Raw genomic sequence first — 12,115 nt, 5'->3', positions numbered from 1 at the left:
CTGTATTTACTTTTAATCTTTCTATGATAACTATTCTTAAACATTTCTACTGAAAGTGCAGTCAGAGAACTTACCTTCAAAGGAATTATAGTCAATAAAGTAATTAATTAGCAATAGTACCCTGAGTAGAAGCCAGGGAGAATTTTATTTATGCCATTAATTCGTCTTGAAACTATCATGTATTTGTTCTTTTAACAAATGATCATTGAACACCTGCTAAACATGAGATGCCATTATAGACACAAAGATAATGAAATATGGAGAGAAACTAGAAATGAATTTAGTTCTTAAGTATCTTACAGTTTACTGGAGGATATGAGAAAATAAAAAATAACTTCCACATAGATGAAGATAAATTGTAATTGAAAATCAAAATGAGGGAGTAATTAGTGGCGGAAGAAGCATTTGTGCTAAACATTATAAGAAAAATGAACCTCAAAGAGTTGATAATAATAGCTGCATTAAAAGGTCATTGGGATGATTAAATGAACTTTTATGCATTGAGGCAAGATGTGAACAATAAAGATCTATAAAAATATTCAGTATTAGTGTTTGGCTATGCAAAAGCAGGGTAAAAGAGGATCTTTGGGAGGAAACACAGAAAGAATAGAGGCTATGTAATTTGGTCTATGTTATATAATCAGTTAAAGGCCAAAGAAGAAAAGAGAATACAGTAAAATGAAAAAAACAGATTTGGACATTTTCTTCACTAAGGATAGGAAATTGAGAATGCTGAATAGATAGGACTAAGAGTACAAAGATGGCTCTTCTTTCTTTGTTAGACAAGAACAATATCTTGCTAGACACAAAATAAGGGACAAAAATCAATTCTTAATTTTAAAATGAAATATTATTAAGAGGATGGTGATCAAATTATTTTTTCTTCATATAAGACTGGAATATGGAATAGTGATTAGTGAAAAATCTTGACTGAACCATTAAAATACCAACTTTCTAAGTGAATATAATATTTCATGAGTGGAATATAGAAATCAAATGGTGAAAATTAAAGACATCAATAATAGCAATACAAATAATATACAATGCCACAAAAGGAACAAATAAACCACAGTTACACAAATAACAATTGTTAAGCATGTTGGAGAAATGGCTCAATATTTAGGAAAAGTCAATTATCTATATTAAATTATTTGTCTTTATGCCCATAGTCTTTGAAATTCAAAGTTTACAATTAACACCAGTTTTATTATTTCTAAGACACTCTATGTCAACCCAAATATGAACAATTGATAAACAACCTTTGTATATTTATGTATTTTTTATTTGTATTAATTGTCAAATATAGTGCCATTTTTAAAGTGAAAATATACTTACTCAAATGAGGATTAACAGGAGCTACAAGAAAAGCAAAAAATAATGTTAGCATGGCTTAAATGTCTTTTATAAATAAAAGTCTAATCAGTGTCTCATAAGTGCCTAGCTAAAACTTAATGATCTTCCCCACTGTGACTAGAGAGAATTATATCTGCAATCCATTTTGTTCTAGAAGACTGAATAGAGTCTACTTTGGAACTCAGCAATAACAGCCTCAAAGTACCCAAATGATCAATGCTAAATGGCACACGGGATTTGTTCATTTCCCAAGGTATATAGTAGCTGATTTTTTATATCTTAAACATTGCTAAACAAAACCAAGTAATCAAAACTGAGGCTGACAAGCTATAATCTCGATGTTTTAACAATGAATGCAATTATCTAACAGAGAATACACTTCAGTATTTTTGCTATTGTCTATTTCTGTTTAAAATATATGGTATATATGAAAATAAAGCAATCCTCAAATCATGTCATTGTGTATGAGCCAAAACAAATAGCTACTCTGATGCTGTTTTAATTACTTTCACACACACACACACAGTTTTCAAATGATAGGTAGTGCATTTGCATTTTTGCAATATTTATCTCAAGAAGAAATATTTATCTCAAAAAACTAAGTGTGTTTACAAGTGCCAATTGATTTCTACCTGAAAAGAAGTGAATACTTTAAATATTACTGAAGCAAAAACAAAACTATATCTATCCTAAGAGACAAAATGGTATCTGTATATATTGATTAAGCATTTATAACTCTGAGAGAAAATTTCATTCTGGATGAAAGAAAGCATTATTGCACTCTCCTAAGATTAAAATGGGTTGTTAATCTAACCTCCAGAATATTGTCGATTTTGTTGCTGGTTCCTAGTGTTTGCCATTAAGCACTTTTGTTAAACTTGGACATAGTAGTAAAATACAAAATGAATGTCATAAATGCACACACGTGAACAAAGCATCTTCATATAAAATTTGTACATTTAGTACACTGAGATCAATTTTAACAAAGTGATTAGTTTATCAACAAATTACTTTTTACTATTTCTACATCAAGAAGACAGAGTATTCCCATTATTTTAGCTGCTCTACCTGTATTTGCCCCATTGCAAATTATGAAATGAATAACATAGAGAAGGGACTATACATTTATGAGTTCCACTGAAAAACAGGAAAAAAAAAAAATCCCTTTCTTGCAAGGTGCATGCGTGCCAAGTTGCTTCGGTCACCTCCAACTCTGTGCAACCCTATGGACCGTAGCCCGCCAGTCTCCTCTGTCCATGGGATTCTCCAGGCAAGGATAGTGGAGTGGGTTGCCAGGGCCTTCTCCAGAGGATCTTCCACACCCAGGGATCAAACCTGTATCTCATTATGTCCCTTGCATTGCAGGTGGGTTCTTTACCACTAGAACCAGTTGGAAAGTCTCAGGTATCATATGTTTTAATTTGAAAATTAACTATTGAAATTAAAATTATTTTATAATTAGGATAATATAAATTTTAATTTTATACATTGTTTTTGAAAGAAGTAAGCATCTTTGAATTATAATTTAGTTCTAAGCAATGTCACAGCTACATGTATCCCATGACCAGACTGAATTTTGAGACTTCTACAACATTTTAGACCGCAAATTCACTACAAATATCATGATTAACCTTGTAAAAATTTGCCATTCTAATTTGAAATATTGCAGTGAGTCCACTTTTCTTCTTTAAAACTATTAATAGCATGTTGAATTTCTTATGGATGCATATAGACAATGTATGCTTACACACACTAAACTATACTTTACCCAAATCCATACTCTATAAAAGCAAATTTTAATGAAAATATTTAAGATTTTAATAAGCATGACAAGTTATAAAGATAATTAAAAAGAAAGTTGGAACTAAACATAATACTGATTTTCCAGATTTATTTTTCATTTCTGTTTGTTACATCAGAGTTTTCAATAAAAACTAAATTGAGTTTCTGAAGATTTTTTTTCTATATCTCTGTAAGACAAGTTCTAATAATTTCTAAACTGAGCAAATAGGTAAAGATTTCTGTCATTTAGGAGTGATCTCTAGTTTTCATCAGTTAGTCATGTCATATAATTGTTTACTGAGACAGGACACTGAAACTTTCTGGGTCTTAATATCTTCACCTTTAAAAGAGTATTAATTATGGTTTCCAATACCCTCCATATATTACATAGTTTGCAGTTTTACACCTTGGAGGAAAGGGAGCATAAATATTAGGAGGAGATAATTCATATTTTATGAAAATATTTGATGCAAAAACTTTAGACAATTATACTGAGATGTAATGTAGTTGTTTGTTTGATGGAATCATGAAAGTGATTACAGAATAGCAGTTGCTATTCTGCTCTAATATTTATATCATTAAGATAAAAAGGTACATTTTAAAAAGAATCATATTCAAGAAAATATATGCAGTGATTCTAATGATTCTATATTCCTTGATCTTGTATGAATATTCCACTAGATATTCCATATTTCATTTTTTAATGAAAATTGAATTTGTCATGCCCAATGTATACTCTGACTGATGAGAGCAAATACAGGTAATCTTGTAACTCTAGTGAGGTTTTAATAATTTCACTGTATTTTTTACTTTGACAGTATTCACTGTTGCCCTTGTAAGTAGGAAAACATACTTAATGCTAAACAGAATGGAAAACTTCAGCTGCAAAAACCATCATTCTATTATCTTTTAAACTCAAGCCTTAATCAATAATAAAAAGAAAAATATTCCACTGAGGTAACAAAACATACAGAACCTTGAAAAATACATTGATGATTTTAGAGCTAGGCTTTGAACACAATAAATTTCAACCAAAAATGCATATAAATTTCAAATGATAAAATATTAATCTGTCAGGTACATATGAAAAATAATATCATATAAATCAACATTATTCCTATTTGAACTATTATAAGTTTTTGATCAACTTTGTCACAGTTTTACACTATTTTCTACATTTGTTTAAGTAGGACATTTAAATAGTAAAGAAATAGTAAATGCATATTGTTTATAAAGGAAAATTATCACTAACATATACACATTAAATTCAGTGTTCTAAAGGAAAAAAAAACGATGAAAAAAAAATCAACTAAGATGTTGTTCAATAAGTAAATGGTTAAACAATCTGTGGTATGCCTATGCAATGGGAAATTACTTGACAATAAAGAATAATGAGCTATCAGGCCACACAAATTTATATAAAAGCTTTAAATGTATATTGCTAAATACAATAAATCAGTTTGGAAAGGTTATATGTTGCATGATTCCAACCCAACTTTTTGGAAAATGCAAAACTGTGTAACATAAAAACTGACCCCTGATATAAACTATTGACTTTAATAATATATCAATATTTGTTAATCAACTATTAACAAATATGCCACATTAATGTAAGATGTAAATAGTAGGGAAGCTGTGACAAGGGAGAGGACATACATGGGAACACTGCACTTTGTACTCAATTTAATGTGAATTTAAAGCTACTCCAAAAAATGATAAAAACTTAAAAATTCAATCACATTTCCTAACTTCTTGATATAAATTTTAAAATCATTAAGAATTTGTGAAAAATGTATACATACTGCCTCATAACTATGACATAGAAAATAATAAGACATTCATGACATTATCTCTGAGGTTCAAAGTTAATTAAGCACTTGTCTATACCTCTATATTCAAAGCTAAATATTACAATTTATGATGATTAAGTATTACGGGATTTTTTTCTCACTTGGCTAATGGCCCAGAAAGTCAGTATGTTAAATTTTAGTTTGTGTCTAAATTTGGTAGATAGTTACAACTTTCTAGGTAGTTTAGTATATAAATAAATTCTTTTAAACAAAAAGTTACTTACCACTATATTTGATGACACGAATTGTTGAATCTCCTTCGCCAAATTTGGTGAGAGGAGTCAGTCGGACTTCATAAGCCTCTGGTTTAATTAACTCAGTCAAGTTATATGTAATTAATTCTCCCTTTTGGATATTCCCATTTATTTTAATCTCTTGTTCCCACCATCGTTGCTGTCCAGCCTGAAATTAAAAGAATTATATAATAATGTTCCTGATATTTTTAACTGTGTGTTGATCATGTGGTTAAAAATACTATTGCTGAAGATTCTTTAGGGCCTAGGACAAAGTTGTATTTCATTAAAGATGTACCTTTGTTTCTGACATTCTGCAAGGGGCATTAACAGTATGGTTCACTTTTACTTTAAATATGAAACCCTTTGGTGTCACAGATTAAAATGAAGATGGTCCCTTTTTTGGGGTGCTAAGTCGCTTCAGTCAGACTCTTTGTGACCCTATGCACTGTTGCCCAGCAGGCTCCTCTGTCCATGGGATTCTCCAGGCAGGAATACTGGAATGGGTTGCCATGCCCTCCTCCAGGGTATCTTCCCAACTCAGGGATCAAACCTGTGTCTCTTGCATCTACTGTGTTGGCAGGTGGGTTCTTTACCCTTAGTGTCATCTGGGAAGCCCTTGCTTTGGATAGGACTTGGGTTTTCATTCCTTACCACCACCAAACTCTAAGAATCAAAGTTCAAGTTTGCCTGGATTGGTAATAACTGAAGGCAAAAGCAATATACATACTATATATGTTAATATGTACATACCATTGTTGTTGTTTACTCACTAAATCATGTCTGACTCTTTGGGACCCCATGGACTATAACCAGCCAGGCTCCTCTGTCCATGGGATTTCCCAGACAAGAATACTGGGGTGAGTTGCCATTTTTTTTCAGGGGATTTTCCTAACCCAAGGATTAGACCTGTGTCCCCTGTATTGGCAGACAGATTCTTTACTGCTAAGCCACCAGGGGAAGAAAATATCATATATATATATATAAAACATATATATACACACACATATATATATACATATATTTGTTTATTTGCTTGTTTTCTGAGGGTGGGTTACTGTTAATTATATCACCTAGCCTGCTATATTTCTGGAAATGAAAATCTCAAGTACACGCTATTAGCACAAGATTAGACAAATGACAAACAAAATAATGAAATGGAACGGAAAGCCCATATATTAATTTATGTGGGGAATTGTTCACATAGAAGACATGAAAATATATTCCACTCAATTGGTTGTGTATATAAAAAAATACATGAATGTGATCCCTATCACATATCTTAGAAAGAACAGTCTCAGGAAAATCAAATACTTAAATTTAAAAGATAAAAGTTAAATCATTTAGAAAAACACAGAAGAATGTGATTATGATCTCACACAAGGTGTGATATTCTCAAACAGAATAGAAAAGCACAAAAAAATAAGACTGATAAATTAGTCAATCATAAAATTGAAATTAACATTAAACTTAAAATTTTAACATAAACATTTCTTCTCATCGATGCTCCACAATAAACAGGTAAAATATAGGCAGAGGTTTGGAAAAAGATATTTAGAACAAATACAGTTAACCAGAATGTATTAAAAACCCCTATAATGAAATAAGAAAAATAATTCAATAGCAAAGAGTCTAATAGGAACAGGTATTTCATAAATGAGAAAGCCCAAATAAAGAATTACAGAAAAGGCTCAACCTCACTGTGAAACAAGGAAGTGAAAATTAAAACTGCAATATTATTTCCCAGAAAAACAGAAGCTTATAAAGATAACAACATTAAGGTTTGTTGTTAACACAAAGCAATGAGAATATTTATACCTGTCAAGAATCTGGAGCAGGGGAGGGTGGATGGGTAAGATATTAGTCTGCTTACAAGCAAACAAGTTAGCCTGCAATAGGATCATGGGCATCAGCAGAAAAGTCCTGACTACTGGGACAGAGAAAAGGATTCACAACACAGAAGACAGCCCAAGCTTTACTTTCAAACCAGTTCCCTTTGCCTCCCTATTCCCCCACAGTGATGAAGAAGTGACCAGTTGGATCTTGCACATACCTTTTGTTTGTATCACGTCTCTGGGATCCTGAGCTAAAAAGACTTAAGTCTTTTATAAGTGACAGTAAGTACCCAAATCTGTCCAACCACTGCCCAAGAGGGAGACATTATATTCATTATACTAGACATTAAATAAGCTTTCCTTCTGCTCCACAGGAGGTCTCTATATTCTAAGGATGTTTGCTATGAAAATAACCTTGAAAAGATAGACTGGAATAAAAAGACAGTGCCTCTGCACATATGATATGTAAAAAGTCAAGGGATCTACAGAAAGCTGTCTTCTAAAAACATAGTCTTAGGTATGTAAATTGGTAAAGTATGGAGAGCAATTTGGCAATAAAAACACTATTAAAATGAGAACAGATTAACTTGTATACACAGGAAACAAATATTTATGGCATAGAAAACAGAGAATTATCTAAATATCAGTAGGAGATAGGATAATCAAATTGTAAACTTTTAATAAAGCATAATTCAATACAGAACATGAAAAATGAACCTAAGCCACAATACAACATCATGGATGGATTTCACAAAAGTAATATTGAAGTAAAATCAACTTTAAAGCAGATGTATTATAAAATTCAAGTTCAAAATATGTTCTTTGAAAAGGGATGCATAGTCATATATTCGAGTATAAAGAAATGCAGAAAATAGTAAATACTTGGTCATGTGGGATAGGAGAGCATCAAGAGGAGAATTTGCAATTTTGAGGGGATAGCAAAACACTCAGGTGATTTTTAATTTTTTAGATTGGTAGCAGGTATATAAAAATACTTACATTATTTTGCCTATGCCTGAAATATTTCTCTTTGTTTTTAAAGAGAGAATTTCAGAATAAGAGTTAGAAACGGGCAACCATGTTTTCTTAAAGCTTTTTCTCCCTTGAATTTTAAAACTGTTTTCTTGTGTCAACAGCCTCCCTCATCTACATCTGTGGCTACTCATCCTCTTCTGTTCAGCTTTTCCTTTTCCTGAGTTCTAAATGTTGGTAGTCTCTGGAGTTTTGTATCTGGTGTGGTTAATACTCTGTATTAATGATTCTCATTTTTAGGCAAGCATGAGAGTCATGGAACAATCGTGATTAAAAACCAAAAATTCCAAGTCTTAGCTACCAGGAAGTATTTTGCTTCTGTGAAGTCTAGAAACATAATTTTTTGGTGAGTTTAGAAATACATATTTTTTTTTAAACATCTTCTCTTTTACAGGGTAATTTGGAAGCAGGTGATCCAGGGTCTGTATTTGGCGCAGCTCAGCCGGGCTAGAGGTTTTGTCGCTAACTCTTGTCCAACTCGTGCGACCCCGTGGACTGTAGCCCATCAACTCCTCTGTCCATAGGATTTTCCAGGCAAGAATACTGGAGCAGGTTGCCATTTCCTTCTCCACAGATGGGCTAGACCACAGCATTAATGCTAGTGGTTTCTTCTATACTTCTAAACTGATTATTATCTAACTTGTGACTTCAGATCAGATAATAAACAGCAAAAACATCCTGCTACATTAATTTGTATGTATCTGCATACTATGTATCTGTATACTATGTATCTGCCAGGACCATGTTAACTGTATTATATCTACTGTATTTAGTCTAGCACAACCCTTAGTAAGCAGGAACTAATACCAGCCCTGTTACACAAACTGAGGAAACTGGGGCAGAAGGAAGTTTCTGTAGCTCTCCTAAGGTTGTCTGGAGAGTAGCAGCTACAAAATTTGGTTACACCCCAAATGACTTTATCTAGCATCATCTTCTCCTTTGCTTCCCCAGAATTTATTACTTCCTTGTTTTCACTAGTATTTTTATATATTTAGTTAGAATACACTTAATAGTACTTTTTTGTACATAGATTATAAACCAGGAATAATTTCTTATTAATTTTTTTAACCTATAGTGTCTGATCATTAAGTACATAACGATGTGACAAGATTAAATTCCAGTACACAGTGTATATTCAACTGACCCAATGAGTGGAGCAGGAAATCTAACTTAGTGATAACTGCATACAGTCACTATATTTACAAACACTGGTAAAAATGTACATAAAACCTAATTCGACAGAAAGTAATTTACTTATGCATAGCTGATACTATACATTACAAACTTCCTATCTGTTTTGGAAACTAACAGTTCTATAACATTATATAATATAAATGAAAATTTCTTTAAATTTAAGACTTAAATAATTTAAGTCTTTGGACTTTAAATTATTATATATGAACTAAAGGCAATGTATTATTATTTCAGATGATAAAGGTAGTTTAAACCCACAGAATTTTATTTATTATTGTTTTATTTTTTTATTGTTTTATTATTTAACCAGTCCATTCTAAAGGAGATCAGTCCTAGGTGTTCACTGGAAGGACTGATATTGAAGCTAAAACTCCAATACTTTGGCCACCTGGTGCAAAGAGCTGACTCATTGGAAAAGACCCTGATGCTGGGAAAGATTGAGGGCAGGAGGAGAAGGGGACGACAGAAGATGAGATGGTTGGATGGCATCACCGACTCGATGGACATGGGTTTGGGTGGACTCCGGGAGTTGGTGATGGACAGGGAGGACTGGCATGCTACAGTTCATGGGGTCGCAAAGAGTCGGACACGACTGAGCGACTGAACTGAACTGAACTTAATAGTAAAATATTTTAAAGTTTATCAAAATCTGAACATATGGAAAAGTTCCCATCTAAACTTAAACAAGCACATGTGTTAATATGTAGTACAAATTAATATGTGTGCTTCTAGCTCAGAAAAATCATCACTTTGGTCCTGGCCGGACTATCATACCTCTACCTGTGGTAAAGTGGTCCCATTATGAGAAACATGAATTCTAAAGACACAAGTGAGATTTCCCTGGTGACTCGGTGGTAAAGAATCCACCTGCCAATGCAGGAGACATGGGTTTGATCCCTGATCTGGGAAGATCCCATATGCTGTGGAGCAACTAAGCCCATGCACCACAACCAGCCTGTGCTCTAGGGCCTGGGAGCCATAACTTCTGAGCCCACACACTGCAACTTCTGAAGCCTGTGTGCCCTAGGGCCTGGGCTCTGCAACAAGAGAAGTCACTGTCATGAGAATCCCACATACAGTGGCCCCCATTTGCTGAAACTAGAGAAAAGCCCACATGGTAAGGAAGACCCAGCGTAGCCAAAAATAAAAAAATAAAGAAAAAAGTAAAATGTAAAACAAAGACACAAGTTAAGAGTCTGTTAAAAATGGAGTATACGTTTCTTTTAAAGAGTATAATACAATACTCATTTTTAATTATAAAAATGTAAATACAGTATATTCATATTTCAATACTATATCTAAAATTCTAGGAACAAACGAGAACTATGGTGTTCTTTACATAGGCATTAAGAAATTAATCAAGAAGATTGAGCTTACATAAACATTTTCTTTAATTTTACACTTCCTTTGAGTATAAATAATAGTAAATCAGGATCCCTACAATTCATTCTGACTGCAGGGAGCTGGGTACATAAATGATGACTTCTGTATAGTATGCCTTTTAATTCAGCCCCTGGACACAAGAAAGCCTGATCCTTTAGAAGTATATTCAGTTCATTTCCACAGTTTATGGAACTTTGGTATGACAGTTGGTCATACTCAACTAAATTATTTAACTAATTTTGTCTACTAAGAGAATTAAAAAATACTAGCTCCTGAAGATTTTATATACTATTTTTCATTTTTATAAAACTCCAAAGAGGTTAGAATTAGTATATTTACTTCCTCAGTCAAAGGAACTGACACTTAAAGAGCTGATAAACTTTTCTAGGTCACACAGTTGATAAGAAGCAAAAGATGAAACAGGAACCCAATATTGTCCAATTTCAAGGTTACCCTTTTAATCTTGATCACTATTATTTTGTTCCTATTTATATTAATATGTTGCCTTCACAATTTTTTCAAATCAATGAGCACTTTATTTGCATTCCCTTGGAAAAATGATAAAGAATTTTTACACTTAGGAAGGCCTAATTATGTTGAACTGAATTACACAGCAATGGGTGATAGACTAAGATAATGAATCGTTCTTTTTGGAGGAAGGTTAAACATACAAAAAGGTTTTGATTCCGTGAGTCCTGACAGTTTAAGAGAATTCAGATTCTGCTTTTATTTCAGGACTCCAATGAATGTATGCTCTGTTTGTGCTGAGCTCTGTGCTCATAACTGTTACATAAATCAGTAAATGACAGGGTATTTTATATTGCCTCAGGAAGAAATTTGTATGTGTTACTGGTGTACCCCTTCAACAATGCTTTTTTTACTTTCATCTGTTGAAACAAAACAACACTGAACACCACCCAAGAGACCATGAATAACAGTAAAAATAATTATTATTTAGCAGGTAGTGATAAATCACTGTAGAAGAAAAACTGGTTTCCTATCAAGTTTGGAAGTAACAGTCTAATTATTTTCTTGACATGCTTAGATCAGCAGGTAAAAGAACACCTCAACCTAAATCTTAATTCATCAAGCATTCTACCCTGATACCTTGGAATTAAGCAGTTCAAGCAACGTCTTTCTTCACAAGATAATTTTTTCAGGATATAAAACAGATCAATATTTAGGGTTTTGATTTTGGCATTTCATCTTGGCATATCATTTCTCTGATATAAAGGGGATCATAATAACACCTTTTCTTTTATGAACGTGTACTGCTTTACATCTATATTTTACTACTGCTATGCTCTGGATTTATTACCAATAGCTTTGTATTTTGATCCTCCAAATATCACCTGACCCCTCCGCATCTCATTAATAAATTTCTCTAATAGCCTTTTCATTAAATGTACTACCAGTAAATTCTGATTCCTATCCATCTGCTCCGATTATCTGA

At 32.7% G+C, this 12,115-nt stretch overlaps 1 protein-coding gene across 1 annotated transcript in view; it reads right to left on the bottom strand.

Annotated features, from left to right (window-relative positions):
* The window catches only part of MDGA2 (MAM domain containing glycosylphosphatidylinositol anchor 2), an 858,597-nt gene that overhangs the window by 48,185 nt on the left and 798,297 nt on the right, over window positions 1–12,115 (bottom strand). The window contains exons 11-12 of the mRNA XM_043471432.1: window positions 5,210–5,387; window positions 1,336–1,356 (exon numbers count right to left, since the gene is read on the bottom strand). Coding sequence (XP_043327367.1) covers window positions 1,336–1,356; window positions 5,210–5,387 — 199 coding nt within the window. The remainder of the gene's footprint in view (window positions 1–1,335; window positions 1,357–5,209; window positions 5,388–12,115) is intronic.

Source organism: Cervus canadensis, chromosome 6, assembly GCF_019320065.1.
Source record: "Cervus canadensis isolate Bull #8, Minnesota chromosome 6, ASM1932006v1, whole genome shotgun sequence".
Classification (NCBI taxonomy): domain Eukaryota; kingdom Metazoa; phylum Chordata; class Mammalia; order Artiodactyla; family Cervidae; genus Cervus; species Cervus canadensis.
Note: the sequence above shows the minus strand (reverse complement) of the source record. Positions and strands in the feature narration are given on the sequence as shown.